The sequence below is a fragment of the Rhinatrema bivittatum genome, chromosome 3 (assembly GCF_901001135.1).
Source record: "Rhinatrema bivittatum chromosome 3, aRhiBiv1.1, whole genome shotgun sequence".
Classification (NCBI taxonomy): domain Eukaryota; kingdom Metazoa; phylum Chordata; class Amphibia; order Gymnophiona; family Rhinatrematidae; genus Rhinatrema; species Rhinatrema bivittatum.
The window spans coordinates 527,699,543-527,717,482 of NC_042617.1; the positions used below are offsets into that span (position 1 = coordinate 527,699,543).

Sequence of the window (17,940 nt, forward strand, 5' to 3'; positions counted from 1 at the left end):
GGGTCAGAGGAAAAATCCAGATCCATCTGCGCTGGAAGCCATTTCTCCACAAAATCAGTTAGTTCTCCATCCTTCACTGCTTTCGGCAGCCCTATTATTTTGAGGTTTTTCCTTCTCCCCCGATCCTCCAGATCTTCTGTTTTTATGAGCAGCTCCTTTTGCTGAGCTCGGTCAGCTACGTGACGTTCCAACTCAGCTAGGCGGTCACCTTGCTCAGATTGTGCTCCACTTCATCCAGCCACTTCTGCAGCCGCTTTCATTTTCTCCATAAGAGGACTGGATTTTTATGAGGCGGAGATCAAGGGCTGCCGTCACACTTTGCGAAATCTGAATCAGGGCATCCTCTGAAACTGTCTCTAGCACTTTCGCGCCAGAGGGGGCCGCCGCCATCTTGTGGGAGCAGGGCCGACGATCCACACTCTTCCGCGCACTTCGTTGGCACATAACCTGCACACCTCCTGTGTGACAAGAGACACCCGGAATAATGGCAGTGCAAATGGGTGAGAGCCTTTTGACTGTAATGCACAGTTAACAGGGCCTAGCGGTCACCTTGAGAAGTATGCTCATAGGGTTCAGGCTGGAACCTCCGTCCTACTTAAGCCAGCACCAGAAGGCCCTTAATCAGTAATTAGAGAAAGTCACTCCACCAGCTGTACGGGTCCTGCTTTGTTTCGCTCTTCCCCGTTCTCCAGTGTCCCGTTAAATGTGCAGATCCTGTAAAAGCCTCCCCGAGCAGACAGGTCACAAGCCCGTCGGGCAGATCCTCCAACTCAGTAAGCGAAACTTACATGGACGGCTGCCATCTTGACCATGCCGGGCTATGCACTGTTCTAAAGCGGCCCGCGATCCCCGTCCACCCGCTCTGCACCGGGAGACCTCCTTCTGCAGCATTAGCCCTTTAAGGGAGCCTTACAGGCCGTAATGCTACAGGATAGCTCACCGTTTTGGGTAGTTGCTAGAGGCAGTAATCCCGAGCAGCCGCCATTTTGGCCATGCCGAGCCCAGCTCTGTTTCGCGCTGCACCTGCCGCCAGCATTAGGTATCTCCCACGGTGCGTGGACAAATGTCAGCGGAGGGACCAAACCTTTAGAAAATCTCCCCGACGATAGGTAGCTTAAAATTCTACCGCTGCACGAAGTTATCGGGGGGAGGCTGAGAGGGGAGCCGCGGAGCTCACAAGACCGACATCCGTGCTGGTGACGTCATGGCCGGAAGTCCCCTGCAAAATTTCTTTATACATAGATGATACAGTTTTATATTTAACAAATGTTTCAAAATATATTGGTGCACTGAGGGAATTGCTGGACCTTTGTGGATCCTTGTCCAGATATTCTATAAATTATTCTAAGTCTGAAATTATGATGATGGTGGGGGGTGGAGGAAAATGTTAGGGGTAGAATTGTTTCAAAAATCCCACAGTGGGTTTTGATATCTCGGACTCTGGATTTCAAGAGATTTCAAAACTCAATAAAGATAACTATGCTTCATTGTTTACAAAAATAAGAAAGGACTTAGTTGGAGTTAACTTCCTATTTTGATGCTGGGCAGGATTTTTGTCATGAAAATGGCTATTCTGCCCTGATTGGTTTATCCTTTTATGCATTTTCCCTGTGATGTCCCAGTATTCATCTTTTGTAGTCTTAGGAACACGATTACTAGTTTACTTTGGCAAGGAAAATCTCTGAGGCTGAGACATGCGGTACTGGTGAGGCACAGAGACGCAGGGGGATTGGGCCTTCCTGAGTTTGTGGTATTATTGGGCATGCCTGCGAGTTTGGACAGGTGCTGACCCTTCGCCGTCATGGTCAGAGATAGAACAAAAGGTGAAATTTAGCATCTTTGCTTCATACGCCTTTCTCTTCTACTGTTTTAAGACCTTTTCTTAAGGATCACTTCACTATAGTTCATACTTTAAAGATCTGGAGATCAGTTGAGCGCCACATGCCATTACCGGCAGGGGTTTGATCTTATATAATTTCTTTAATACGAAACCCAGTGATAGCCCAAAGTACATTTTCTCCTGATATGGAAAAATGGGCAACAGCAGGGTTGAGACATTTAGGTCAGCTGGTGGAGGATGGTCATTGGAAATCTTTTACGGATCTGATAGAAGAATTCCAGATCCCTCCCTCCACCAGATACTTGATAGGAACTCCACCCTATCGGTCATTAACACTCTCCTGACAAGCAACTTCCTTGCACTCAACACTGCCAAAAACAGAGCTTCTCTACATTGCACCCCAAAGCATTTCCCCAAACCTTCAGTCAAACTCCCCCTTCTTCGCCACTGCCTCCACCTAACATGTGCGCAGCCTCGGCATGACTATCGATAACCATTTCAACTTCAAAAAATTCATTAATAACACAATCAAAGCCTGTTACTTCAAACTTCACTCACTCAAAAAACTGAAACCCTTTCTACACCTCAGTGACTTCCGCACCATTCTACAGGCCTTTGTTCTATCCAAAATTGACTACTGTAACGCTCTGCTCCTAGTACTACCCAAAAGCACGCTGCAACCACTTCAATTACTCCAAAATGCTGCTGCCCGGATCCTAACTAACACCCACAAACGTGACCACATCACCCCTGTACTGAATCACCTGCACTGGCTACCAGTCACTGCTAGAATAACATACAAATCTCTCACTCTCGTCCACAAAGCCCTCCACAACCAAATTATGCACTGGCTAGAAGAACACCTTACTTTTCACAACACAAACAGACCTACAAGACAGCAACACAGAGCAACACTGCACATTCCATCACCCAAAGACTCTAAGCTCAGCTCCACTAAAGCTCGGGCACTCTAGCTGCGCCCACCCTTTGGAACAAACTCCCCCCCTCACTACATCAAGAATCATGCCCAAAAAAATTTTAACAGAACCTGAAAACATGCCTCTTCAAACAAGCATACTCTGAACAGCACACCTCCCCCCCATGACGCCTATTCCCCCTTCTGACCTCCACGGCATTCTTGTAAATAGTCATATTTTTAAGCTACATATTTTATACTTTATGCCTTATAATTTGTAAATCGTTCAATTCTACTCTTATCTGTATTTTCGCATGTTCACTGTTTCACTTTAAAGCGATTGTTAGCTGATTTTCGTTTAATGTGAACCGATGAGATGTTCCCAACGTTCATCGGTATATAAAAACTTCCAAATAAATAAATAACTAAATTTGCAATTGCGTAGAGATCTTATTAGAACATTGTCACTAGTCTCTATTTTGGAGGAATGTGAGGAGGTGTAGGGAGTATTGTATTGTAAAAAGAGAGCACAGCACTTGATTTTGATACCATATATTTCAATTAGAGTAGGGATGTGCAAATCGGAGACACCCTTCCAATTGATGCAGCAATGGAATGTAGATTTAAATAAAGAAAATGATGGCAAAAATTGGAAATCTCTCTGGAGACAGTCATGAAACATTACGATATGTTATGAAGGGCTAGAATTGGTGTAGAAGTTGCTGCACTGATTGTACCGTACCCCTGGGTTTGTTTTTTTTGGCTAAACTTGGTATATCTGGGACAGAGTTGGAGGGGTTGGGGCAGGAGGGAACGTACATGCACATGTGGTTCAGTCCTTTTGGACAGAGGTCGCAGACTGCGTAGTGGAAATATGTTCTGAAAGGGTAGAGCCCAAACCCTGCTTTATATCTTCTGGGGCATTGGATGGACCAATTCAGTATGCGAGGATATCGCCGGTTGTTGGGTCACCTTCTACATGCTGCACAACTGACAGTGGCTCATATGTGGAAGAGTTCTCCTGCACTTGCATGTTGGAAGATTAAAATTGCAGATATTACTCAGATGGAGAAACTCACATGCCTGCTAAGAGATCAAGCTGATGTGTATGACAAAGAGTGAGGTCCATACTGGTTATGGCGGGCAACCGACGTTTTGTCTTGAATTGCTATATTCCTAGTACAGTGAGTATTGATGTTACTCAAGATGATGTTTCTGATCTCCTTATGCTTTATGATGTTCAAAGGTATTGTTTTTTATGAATGTGAACTTATTGTATATGCATGTGGTTTCAAAAATAAAAAAATATATTAAAAAAGTTCATGAAAAGACTGTGGCATACCGTCTTTAGTCAGTAGACCACTGGTACTGTGGGACCTTAATGTGGTCCTGGTTCAGCACCTGAGATCTTCCTTCAAACCTCTTAAGTTAATAGACCTGAAGTTTCTCACCTGGAAGGTGCTGTTCCTTATGGCCTCACTCCTGCACACAGCATGAGCAAATTATAAACCTTTGTCTCTTATTTTACCATACCTTCCATTTTTGTTATAGCAGAGTTCTGCACTCACCCAAGTTACTTCCCAAAAGACAGCACCTTTGGACAAGCAGTTATGCACAGTCTATTCACCCAGTAGTCCACTGGGTTCTGTCCAGGTTGTCTGTTAGTTGCTCTGCACAAAAACCTTAGCTTGGGACTCCCCACTGATTATGACTGATTTAATACTATTTGCTGACAGAAATCAAAGGTGCTTGCATGTAACAAGGGTTCTATATAGGCAGCAAGATAATCAGCCATATATGATTTACCCACCTTCTTAGAGAGTCAACTACTTGGCTTAAGCTCTGGAAGAGACTGAGAGGCTCGTGAGGTAGTGTCCGTGTGCGGAAACTCTCATGCATGCTCCAGAAAAACTTCGGAGCTCTGAGATCTGGGTCCATATTGGCACCATTGGATGACGTCACCCACGTCATTTACCCTGCAGTTTGTGGAGAACCCCCATAAATGATTTGTTTTAAATCTGTCTGTTAATTTCTTTGAGTGTCTCAGTTTTAATACTTATTTACCTTTTCCACCTCACTCATGATTGTACAAATCTCTATCATATTCCCTCCAAGGTGATGAACTCTAACCTTTTAACCTTTCTTGATCAGGATAAGGGAGTTTCATTCCCTTTCTAATTTTTGTTGCCTTTCTTTATACCTTTTTCTAGTTCCGCTTTATCTTTTTGAGATGGGGCGACCAGAACTGCACACAGTACTCAAATTGCAATCACACCATGATACTAAGACATTATGATTGTCTCCATTTTATTTTCCATTCTTTTCATGAACATCAGTAAACTACAGTGTTGGAAAATCTGAAATCTCAGAGCATCTGTTTTTGTAAGTGTTGCTGTAGCTAAGTTTTTCACCTCTAATGGCATCAATTTTTAAAATTCTTTTGGGGCAGTCCCTTGATCTGAGTTCATATCAGTACTGAGTTATTCAAAAGTGTACACTTCAGAACCTATATGCACTATTACATAAGATAGTAATGTAATCATTGCTTTAACCATGAAATCTTCCAAAATAATGTTTAGACTTGTATGTGCAATAGAAATACTGTATCATATGAGTAAATCTATCATCATTTGCCATTATACTGCATGGCACCATCATCTTCACAATTTTCCAGTCCCCGTTGTCTTGGTGTAATATTCGATGACTTTGCCATCTTTACCTCTATCTGCTTTAGTATCCAATCTTGTGGGATTTTTTCACTAGAGCATTGGTTCCCAAACCTGTTCTGGAGGACACCGAGCCAGTTAGGTTTTCAGGATATCCACAATGCACAATTGCATACAAATTTATCTCATGGGTTGTGACCAGTCAGAATTGCCATTCATATACAAGGTGTCTGACTGGCTGGGGGTCCTCCAGGACAGGTTTGGGAATCACTGCACAAGAGTATAACTATTGTTGTGATGGCTGAGTTGAGTTAAGGATATAAAAATAAGGGGAAAACCCTGGGAAGTTATGAATGAAGGCTTATAGTGTCATAGCTCAATAAAGCTAGTTCCATTTGAGCTAGAAGCCCAAAGGTACAAGCAGAAACTGTTGGGCCAAAGAAAAAAATGTGTGACATTGGAATTCATTTAAATAGAGAATTTATTTTTTCAAATTATATTTTTTATTTTGATGTCATAGTTTATATTTGACTATAACTTTTTTTCCTAACTATTTCCATGTTTTATCATGCTCCAACTCCCACCTTTCCATTTATAGGTAAGTACAAAGTGGTAGACAGTGTTTATAAAATGTTTAGTTTTCTTATCTGTATTTTCTTTATAGGTACAAGAAGAAACCTCCGCAATGATTTATTGGTGGCAGCAGATTCAATCACAAATACCATGTCGTCATTGGTGAAGGAGTTGCATTCAGGTAACACAGAGACAATCAAATTTCCTGTACAAGCAAAAGCTTCTGATTTCAAATGCTGCATTTTATACAAATGTAGTCCAAAAACACTTTGCAAAAGTTGAAATTCCAATAGAATGATCCGCAGGCTAGGTCCTTAAATGCGATGGTGTAGTGAGGAGGGCCAAGGGCATAAAAGGCTCCAGGCTGTAGGGGCCACCTAAGGCATCTTTTTGCAACTTTTTTTCAACTGCAGGTAGAAAGCAAGTAGAGGTTGTTATTTGAAATGTCTGTTGTTTCTGTTACTTTAAGCATTTCTACAAGGAGGATGGTGATGGTGGGAAGGGGGAGGGGCACAGAAGAGGCAACACAAATGTATTGGCCCCCAGGCATCAAAGACCTTTGCTACACCACTACTTAATTGCCACAATCCAGTAGGGTTTCAGAATTTCCACAATGGATGTGCTTGAAATCTATTTGCATGCACTATCTCCATTGTATGCAGATAGATGTCCCACAGATTCATTGTTGAAATCCTGAAAATCCAATTAGATTATATCCCTCAAAGATCGTTTGAAGACCCCTGTTCCAAAGCAATCACTAGATGTTCAAAAACAAAATAAAATTGAAGAAAGAAGTGTCTTGCCATGAAGACAGGATTTGGTAGAAGGGCCATTTTAAAAATGAGGCTCAAGTTACCAGTTTGGGAGATAGTGACAGTGCAGTGCTCTGCCATGCTGAGAGAGACCTGAGTTCAGTACCCAACTTACAGGCCGATACAGTAAAGCACGGCCGCAGTTACCCTGTTTCTAACCCGCTGTGTACTCACAATTTCGCCGAGTAAGTCTAACCCGCGATTCACTATCTGTTTTTACCGATCCTTACCGCTTCTTTAACTCGACGCGTATCCCTTTCCGCCTGAGGCATGTATATGTATGTAAACGATCCGATTAGCTATTCCCTCCCATACAGTAAAGTGCGCCCCTACTATCGCCTTTTTAACCTGCTATCTTGCCGCATCTTTAACCTACTAATTTACCGCCTACCCTGACCCTTGCGTTAGTGTGGTTCACTGGTTGCTCAGCATATTCAATTTAAAGCTTTAACCTTGGTATTTAAGGCTCAGCATGATCCCATACATTCCATTGCACTGTCTGCATTCACAAGAATGTAATTATCTGATTCTACCACCAAAAGCCGCCTAGTCCCAAACCAATCCAATCCACAGAAAAAAAAATGCTTCTCGCACTTAGCCGCCCAGTCCCAAACCAACCCAATCCACAGAAAAAAAAATGCTTCTCGCACGTTTGCGGGTTGATTAGAGGTGTGCTGTTTTGGAGTTTGGGACGGCTAGGAGGCCAGTGCCTGAGGACCTGAGGTTTCTATGTATGGAATGTGGGAGTATGGCATTGTTTAACCAATTCATCTCGTTGTTTATTTTTTTGTGGGTGAGGGTTTTGTATTGAATTCTTTGGCTGATGGGAATCCAGTGAAGCTCTTTTAGTGTGGGAGTGATGTGGTTGCATTTTTTAATGTTTGTTAAGGACCTTGCTGCGGCGTTTTGTAATAGCTGAAGGGGTCTGATGGTGGCTTCGGGGAGACCAAGAAGTATAGTGTTGCAATAGTCAATTTTCGAAAAGATTATTGTTTGCAGGACTGTTCTGAAATCTTGAGCGTGAAGAAGGGGTTTGAGCTTTTTTAGTGTTTGCAGTTTGAAGAATCCATCTTTGATCATGTTGGAGATGTGGTGCTTGAAGTTGAGTTCTTTGTCGATAGTCACTCCCAGGTTTTTTGTAGATGGTGTGAGTTGCACCCCAGTGTTCTTTATAGAGGTGTTGATTTTGAGGGGGGCAGAGGGGTGATCGTTGGAGATATGTAGGAATTCAGTCTTGTTTTGGTTGAGGCAGAGGGATAGTTGTGATAGCAGAAGCGTTATTTTTGTGCTAAGTTGGTTCCATCTATCTAGGGTGCATTCAATGGTTTTGTTTATAGGGAGTAATATTTGGATGTCGTCCGCGTATACAGAATATGTGAGGTGTGATTCTGCTAGGAATTTGCAAAGTGGAAGGAGGTATAAGTTGAATAAGGTGGATGATAGGGATGATCCTTGCGGGACACTGTGTGTGATAGATATTTGGGAGGATTTCGAGGTGTTTATCTTTACATTGTATGATCTATTTGTGAGATTCGAACCATTTGATTGTAGTGTCTCGTAATCCGATTCCTTTGAGTCTGGTGAGGAAGGTTCTGTGGTTGATGGTGTCAAATGCGGGGGATATGTCGAGGAGTATCAGGAGGTATGATTGACCATGGTCGAGTCCTCTGAGAATGGTATCGGTCAGTGTAAGAAGGAGGGTTTCAGTGCTGAATAGCTTTCTGAAGCCATGCTGTGTAGGATGTTGAAGGTTTCAATGTGTTCTGTCAGTTGATTGTTGACCGTTTTTTCTAGTATTTTCGCTAAGAACGGGAGATTGGATACAGGTCCATAGTTAGCTGGATCAGATTTGTCGAGTTGTGGTTTTTTGATGATTGGTTTGACTATAGCATTTTTTAGTTTGTCAGGGAATATTCCTTGTTTGAGTGATAGGTTGATGATGTCGGTAATAGGCTTGGTGATGGTCTTGCTAATGAGCTTTAGGGTTTTGATGGGAATGGGGTCTACGGGGTGGGAGGCAGGGTTGGTTTTTTTGATGATGGATTCAATTTCAGTTGATGCCACCGGTGTGAATTTTGACCACGTAGAGTTGAGTGGGTGATATTCTGTTGCTTCGGGGTGGGCTGGGGGTGGGGGAATCTTGGCGATGATGGTGTTGACCTTGTCTTTGAAGTATTGAGCTAGCTTTTCGCTGGAAATGGTGGCGATGTCCAGGGCTGAGTCGCTTTGATTTGAGTTGGTTAGGTCTTTGACGTAGGAAAAGTGTCCTGGGGTTGAACTAGTATTCGTGTATCTTTGTTGAATAGAAGTTTCGCTTTGCTGTGTTGATATCGGCTGTGTATTTGTGAAGAAGGGTCCTGTATTTGTCCTTCAGCTCTGGCGTTGGGGTTTTTCTCCATAGTTTTTCTGATTGTCGTAGGATTCGCTTTGTGTTTTTTAGGTCTGGGGTGTACCATGGGGACTTGTGATTCGTTGAAGTCTTGATTTCTTTTCTTACTGTGGGGCATAGTCATTTGGCTATTTCCTCGATGGAGATCCAGGCATTCGTGGCGGTGTTGGCGTCATTTTTGTTGAGGTTCTTTAAGGCTTCCGGTAGTAGATTAGCGAGGTCATCGCTGGAGCATGGCTTGGTGAATTCGATGATGCGCTTGTTTGGTATTATTGGGGTGCGTTGGAGTTGCAGCTTGGCTTGAATGAGACTGTGGTCCAACCATGGGGTAGGGGTAGCAGTGGGAGGGTCTAAGGAGGAGATTTTGCTATTGATGAAGAGTAAGTCAAGAGTGTGACCGGATTTTTGAGTGGGGGTATTGATAATTTGGGAAAATCCAATGGCGGACATGGTTGAGAGGAAATGAGGTTTATACTAATATATCCCTCTTTATTGATTATGTTAAATGGCAATGTATGGGCCTGGATAGTTCTGCTAATTGCAATAGGTATACGACTGAATGGGGTACCTTACTGCATAATTTTTTGACTTGTGAGAAAATTTTACCTTTCTGAACAGAGGTCCTGCGACAGTTTACTGTTCTTACTGGAGATTCCTTGCCCAGCAATGGGTCATATATTGCTATTGGGAAATTGGACAAAGCTTATGGAGGCTATTAGGCCTAAAAAACAGTTTTTAATGATGGCATTACAATTAGCTTGTAAGCATATATTGCTAAAATGGATTGATTGATGATACGCCATCCGATATGCATATTCAAATAGAGAGAATGGCTGAGGTTGTGCAGTATGAAAGATTAGAAGTTAATTTGCCAAATGGAAGGTGTTAGATGAATATATTACATTATGGGAAAAGTTTTATCAAACAAGTGATGACAAAAAGAAATCTCTTATCTATTTTGGGTTACTTTATGAAATGGAAGCAACAATAATGTATGGTATTTTGTGAGCTCGCTGCACAGGGGACGGAGGTTGGTATGTATGTGATGGTTTGAATATGTGTGATGAAGGGGAATGTTGTGATCTGTGTTCACCTTATTGTTGAGTTCTGTGTTCTTTTTTTCTTTGGCATAATGGAAACTCTGTAGATTAAGTACTTAAAAAATTGTATTCTTAATATGCCACTTGTTGGAGGATACCCTACATGACTTTGTTTTTGAGATTGTTTCTTTTGGGTATTGCGCATTTATTTGAGAAGTGCTTCTAAATAATACAAATTATTTTGAAAAAAGCAAAAAACAGACTTTGCTCTGATGGTTGAAGCTCAAAAACCTGGAATAGGGAGTGGATCTGGAGAACATAAGAACATGCCATACTGGGTCAGACCAAGGGTCCATCAAGCCTAGCATCCTGTTTCCAACAGTGGCCAATCCAGGCCATAAGAACCTGGCAAGTACCCAAAAACTAAGTCTATTCCATGTTACCGTTGCTAGTAATAGCAGTGGCTATTTTCTAAGTCAACTTAATTAATAGCAAGTAATGGACTTCTCCTCCAAGAACTTATCCAATCCTTTTTTAAACACAGCTATACTAACTGCACTAACCACATCCTCTGGCAACAAATTCCAGAGTTTAATTGTGCGTTGAGTAAAAAAGAACTTTCTCCGATTAGTTTTAAATGTGCCACATGCTAACTTCATGGAGTGCCCCCTAGTCTTTCTATTATCCGAAAGAGTAAATAAGCGATTCACATCTACCCGTTCTAGACCTCTCATGATTTTAAACACCTCTATCATATCCCCCCTCAGCCGTGTCTTCTCCAAGCTGAAAAGTCCTAACCTCTTTAGTCTTTCCTCATAGGGGAGCTGTTCCATACCCCTTATCATTTTGGTAGCCCATCTCCATCACAATTATATCTTTTTTGAGATGCGGTGACCAGAATTGTACACAGTATTCAAGGTGCAGTCTCACCATGGAGCGAAACAGAGGCATTATGACATTTTCAGTTTTATTCACCATTCCCTTTCTAATAATTCCCAACATTCTGTTTGCTTTTTTGACTGCCGCATCGCACTGAACCGATTTCAATGTGTTATCCACCTTGACTCCTAGATCTCTTTCTTGGGTTGTAGCACCTAATATGGAGCCTAACATTGTATAACTATAGCATGGGTTATTTTTCCCTATATGCATCACCTTGCACTTATCCACATTAAATTTCATCTGCCATTTTGATGCTCAATTTTCCAGTCTCACAAGGTCTTCCTGCAATTTATCACAATCTGCTTGTGATTTAACTACTCTGAACAATTTTGTATCATCTGCAAATTTGATTATCTCACTCGTCGTATTTCTTTCCAGATCATTTATAAATATATTAAAAAGTAAGGGCCCCAATACAGATCCCTGAGGAACTCCACTGCCCACTCCCTTCCACAGAGAAAATTGTCCATTTAATCCTGCTCTCTGTTTCCTGTCTTTTAGCCAGTTTGCAATCCACAAAAGGACATCGCCACCTATCCCATGACTTTTTACTTTTCCTAGAAGCCTCTCATGAGGAACTTTGTCAAACGCCTTCTGAAAATCCAAGTACACTACATCTACAGGTTCACCTTTATCCACATGTTTATTAACTCCTTCAAAAAACTGAAGCAGATTTGAGAGGCAAGACTTGCCTTGGGTAAAGCCATGCTGACTTTGTTCCATTAAACCATGTCTTTCTATATGTTCTGTGATTTTGGTGTTTAGAACACTTTCCACTATTTTTCCTGGACTGAAGTCAGGCTAACCGGTCTGTAGTTTCCCGGATCGCCCCTGGAGCCCTTTTTAAATATTGGGGTTACATTTGCTATCCTCCAGTCTGTCATGTACAATGGATGATTTTAATGATAGGTTACAAATTTTTACTAATAGGTCTGAAATTTCATTTTTTAGTTCCTTCAGAACTCTGGGGTGTATACCATCCGGTCCAGGTGATTTACTACTCTTCAGTTTGTCAATCAGGTCTACCACATCTTCTAGGTTCACCGTGATTTGATTCAGTCCATCTGAATCATTACCCATGAAAACCTTCTCCAGTACAGGTACCTCCCCAACATCCTGTTCAGTAAACACCGAAGCAAAGAAATCATTTAATCTTTCCGCGATGGCCTGGGTCCCAGCCTAGGTGATAGTAACATCAGATGCCAGTCTTATGGCCTGGGGAGCATACTGTCAGGAGCTATTTGCTCTGGGGTAATGGACTTCCAAGGAAGAGGGTTGGTCTCTCAACTGGTTGGAGATCAGAGCAATCCGTGTGACCGTCCTGGAATTTACTCCTCGATTGCTAGGTCAGACAGTCAGGATAATGTCAGACAGTACCACAGCTGTAGCTTACATAAACCATCCGGGAGGTACCAGAACCTCATAGGTGCTTATGAAAATAGACTTACTCCTCACTTGATCAAAAGAGAATCTGAAAGCCTTCATGGCATCTTGCATAGCAGGGGTGGACAATATTCAAGCGCATTACCTATGTCATAATGTGATTGATCCAGGAAAATTGTCTCTGTCTCAGATGGCCTTTGATTGGATTGTTGTCAGGTAGGAATCTCCGGTACTGGAACTTAAGGTGAACTGCAAAAAAGCCAAGATTCTCAGATTTTTCAGCAGAAAGGAGGACCCTCATTCTTCAGGGATCAATGCCTTATTTCAAGTTTGGCCCAAAGAAGGGATTATTTTTGTGTTTCCTCCTTGGCCCAGGGTGGACAGAGTTTTTCAAAAGATTGCAAGTCATCCAAAACTTGTGATTCTAGTAGCTCCGGATTAGCATGTTGTACTTGTTATGTGGATCTCATGCATTTATGGTGAGGCAATCCCCTCAGCTCTCATTCTATAAGAAACTGCTGTCACAGGATCCTGTTCTGCATGAAGATCAGGATTGATTTTGTCTTATGGCTTGGCCCTTGAAAGAGCAAGATTAGTTAAGAAAGGATATTCTCTAGCTATAGTAATTGCTTTCTTGCAATTTAGGAAGTTTTCTACTTCATTGACTTATGTGTGAGTCTAGAGGTTGTTTGAGGATTAGTGTTCAGGATGTCACTGTATTCCTGAGAGGACTTCAGTTCCAGTGATTCTGGATTTTTTGCAGGAAGGCCTTTGTAAGGGTTTGGCTTTTAATACCTTAAAAGTGGTCTCAGATTTCCATCTAAATTAGTCAATTTCTTTACCTTCGCTTAGCAAGCAGGTGGATTCCGAGGAGTATAAACTTCTTCATGCCTCAGATGTCAGAAGACTGCTTTTAGGGTATCTCAAGGTTACTATTGGGTTAGGAAGTTGGATCATCTTTTTGTTCTCTACAAGGGAGTACAGAAGGGTGAAATGGTCATTAGAGCTACAGTGGCATGTTAGATTAAGGAGGTGGATAGGCACTGGATTGACAGCCTATATAGATTCTGGTGCTCATTTACCTAATCAGGTATGGGTTCATTCCACAAGAACTCAGGCAATTTCTTGGACCAAGCTAAGATTGATTTCTTCCATGAAGATTTTATTTATTTATTTAGCATTTTTCTATACCGACTTTCCAATAACAGAATTACTGATCAATTCGGTTTACATTCTAAACAATAACAACAATGACAAGTAAATGTCTTACAATGAACAGGTCGAAATTAACTTGGATTAATTAATTATCTTACAAGATCTGTAAGATAGCTACTTGATCTTCTTTATATACTTTTGCTAAGTATTACCACTTGGATGTGAGAGTCAGGGAGAAGGCCTCATTTGCCTCAGCGGTTGTGCAATGGGCTTAAGCATCCCTCCCTATTGAGGAGTAGCTTGGATGCATCTCACTGGTTTGGACTAGGCTGACTAGATGAAGAAGAAGGTGAAATTACTTCTTACCTAATAATTTCCTTTTCTTGAGTCCAGTCCTACAAGTCCAGGACCCTTCCTATGTTGCCAAAAATGTCTTCCTTTTTTCTGAAGATTTAAAATAAAGTATAATAAAGGGAGCAACCAGTAAAGAAAGATGGGATTAGACACTTTCATTTCTATACTGCTCTTCAGGTGAGTAGTTTCTGATATATGTTGTAAAACTTCCTTCCTATTTACTTACTGGTTCCTCTTGAAGTCCTAGTTAAAAAAAAAAAAAAAAAAAAAAGAAAGAAAAAAGTTTTCTCCTTTTGGTACCATTTTATTGTTGATTATTGGAATTGACATTGTCTTCAGCTTGTTACGGAAATACTGATAGGCTGGTGTCAGCACAGATCATATAAGAAATGACAGCGAGTCTGTTGATCTCTGTCTCTGTCTGCTGGTCGGTGATTTTAACCCACTGGTCTGACTGGATTCAAGGAAAGGAAATTATCAGGTAAAGAGCAATTTCACCCTTGTGTGGGAAATGTACTGAAAGACACTCCTAGCAAATAAACAAATTATCACCAAGGGGGGTCAGAACCCTTGGGTACCTGTTTCTTAGAGCAAAGGATGGAAGAGCTTGCAGTTATTCTCTTTCCATCATGCTTCCTGGGTCTCAGCCTTGTGGCTGAGAGGAGGTGGTCCCTCCAGGCTGGATAAAAGCAAATTACTGGTCATGGACTTAGCTGAGCTGGAATCATTGAGAGCCATAATCACTGAACAATGTGCAAGCCATGACCCTAGTTGAGCTATAAACCCAAGCAAAGGAAATCCCTCCCAGCAAGGATGAAATGCCTAAGGCCATTGGCTGTACAGAGATGACATTGAGTCTCCCAGAAGGAAAGGTTCCCCACTGGCAGATCTAGAAGTGATGTTGGGTCCCCCAGGAGGACAGAGACTCCAGTGGCTAATCAGGAGAAAATGTCAGGTCTCCCAAGAGGGCATGGATCTCAGCCACAGATTGGGTGCTTCCATTGGCAGTGTTGCCAGCTTGGGGTTATTTCACAAGAAATTCCAAGACCCTCCTGGCTGACCAAACAGCCACCAAGAATACCATCTTCAAGGTAAGGAAAGAATGGGCTACTTTCTTGTTGGGTGGAAAACAATTGTGTGTGCAGGTTGGGCTACACAACCCATGGTATGCACCAGCATTCCTCTTTCCCTGCTGCTGATGCCTTTTCTCTTAAATTCTGGACTTGGCCAACAACAGTCTGCAGTGAGCAGCCAATCAAAATGGCAGGTGCTGTGTGTAGCAGAGAAGGCACAGAAGATTCACGTGCTGTAGGACAAGAGAGGCACATGTAGGAGGTGGGAGCTGTTCCATTGCTTCCATCTCCACATATGTTAGAGCCATAGTTGCTTTGTTCCATCCTGGGAGCACCTGATGCTACTTCTGAACTCTCCCCTCCCTGAACCTGCTGAATCTTCCTAACCCACATTTGCTACCAGATAAGGGAGATTTGGAGATAGCTGCAAGTAGAGGAACTATGGAGAAATTTCCTTTTTTTCTTTTTTCACCTGGTCAAGACTGAGGTTTAGCCTGCTTTGGGGGCAATAGGAAGAGAGACAGAGTAGTATTGTAGGATGGGAGGAGGGAGAAGAGATGAAATTGAGAGGGGAATGTTGAGCACATGGGAAGGAAGGAATGACCGAGGGTATTGGATGGGGACATTGATGCTAGAGTATATTTTAAACAGCCCAAATTTTCAAAGTAAACTTTTGCACATAAATCCACTTTGAAAATTTGCAGGTTATACACATATGCACAGAAAGCTACATCAGCTCTGTAGCAGGTGTAACTTTCTGCATGTACATTTATGCATATATTTTTGAAAACTGCAAGTCAACATGTAAATGGTTTCCCTGCCCTGACTCTGCTCCATAACACCTCTTGCTAGTGTGGGTAAACGTACACATGAAATGGAGTTGTTTGTATTCTTTTACACAGGGCTTTATGCACATAAGTTGCTTAATGTACATATTTTTGTGAACACTTTAGGGGAATTTTACAACTGCCTGCATAAATTTAGTCAGTTTCCCCACAGACTTCACACCAATTTTAAAAGAGAAAAGTCCTACCAAAACTAATCACATGCAGTTGTAGCTACTAATGTCCCCAACTCCATCCCCAGAAACAGTGGGTAAAGGTATGCACATAGAAGCACTATGCATGTACTTTTAAACACAGATTGGATAGACAATTTTGTAAAAGTCAATTTCTGCAAGTTAAACACTGATTTACCTGCAGAAATGACTTTGAAATTTATACTTCCTAAGGAATTTTTAAATTGCAAAACTCAATTTTATTTTAGCTTAATGCACTTTTATATATACGTTTATTTGGATATGTTTCTTTATTCTAAATCACCACAGTTTGTATTGTCTAGAGGCCCTCCTCCCACCCCCGCTTCTATCCAAAATATGCCCTGATGATCTGGGGTGGGGCAGTTCAACCCCCATCCCCTGCCCCTCCCCCCACCTGTATCTTAAAAATGATCCCTGGTGGGCTAGTGGGGCCCCAAGCACCCCGTAGCTCCGGACCCAGTCCACGCCATTTTCCAAAATGGTGCCAATCGACCCTTGCCCCTACTATGTGGTGGGGCAAAGGATGATCCCTGGGCAAAGGCAGGTCAGTGCCATTTTGGAAAATGTTGACCAGACCAGGAGCTAGGTTGTCTTCTGTGCCCCATTTCCCAACCAAGGATCATTTTCAAGGTAGGGGGAATGGGGGGGTCTGGTGGTGACAGGGGTGCAGATTGCTCCCCCAGACCACCAGGTTATATTTTGGAAGAAAGCAGGAGTGGGAGGGGAGACCCTAGACCCCAGGGATTAATGCTTTCTGTTGGATGGGGTGGCCATAGGGAGGGGAAGTGTTGGGAGCTTCATGTATGGGGGGTGGGGGTTGTTTGTGCCAGGGAGTTCTGCTACTAAGGGGCACGTGTTTGAAGCTTTACATTTTTTTTGTACTTTTTTTGGGGCCCAAGTCACCTCTACGAGGTGCAGGGGAGCAGGCAGGGGTCTCAAAAGTCTCTTGGGGGGGGGGGGGGCATTTTCCCAGGTTTGTCCTTTAAATTGATGGCAATTCCATGTGACCTGGACCGTCATCGCACATTTTTGCAGCCTCTGCCATGTTCATTTTTCTCATGGAGTTTTGCCACAAGAAAAATGAATGCAAATTATATCATCATCATGATTTGCCCATTAGGCTGCTTTTGGGCTTGAGACTAGCCTTTCTCAAGGTTACTTGGGCTACTTTTAGGCTATAATTTGTCTGACTTTGGGCTACTAACCCCATTTAAAATCTGGAAACACTGGACATCGCAGGAGGGAGCAGACTCCAGCAACAGATTCAGGGGTAGAGTTGGATCCACCAAGAGGGTGTGAATTCCAGCAGCGGATCAGAAGTAGAATTGGGGTCCCTATGTGGGTGCAGACCTGTCAGTAGAGTGGAGTGGAAGGAAGCAGAGTTAAAAACAGCAGTTTGGCCACAACAGGTTCTCCGTCCTCTTCCATGGCAAGCAGTACCCACCGACCCAGTTTCATTTCTTTGCATGGGTGAGATGGGGTAAAGCGGGGAGGATAACTGTAGTCGATCTAATGGGAATACAAGAGGTCCTTCTTATTCTATATGGTGGTATCCTGTGGGTCTAACATCCCCCAAATAATTATATTTGCTTTCTATCTTTTAGAGTATATAGTTTGAGTAGTTTGAGACCAATATCCACGCTGTTTGATATCCTGTAGTGATGTACATAGTCAAATAGAATTGTGTATAATTATATAGCTAATAAACTTGTATACTGTATATTTGTAAATACTGCCAGCCCTGTTCCATCTGTTTTC

The 17,940-nt window shown here is 42.4% G+C and overlaps 1 protein-coding gene across 1 annotated transcript in view; it reads left to right on the plus strand.

Annotated features, from left to right (window-relative positions):
• The window catches only part of DTNB (dystrobrevin beta), a 760,848-nt gene that overhangs the window by 650,836 nt on the left and 92,072 nt on the right, over positions 1-17,940 (plus strand). Inside the window, 1 exon segment of the mRNA XM_029596279.1 lies at positions 6,087-6,176. Coding sequence (XP_029452139.1) covers positions 6,087-6,176 — 90 coding nt within the window.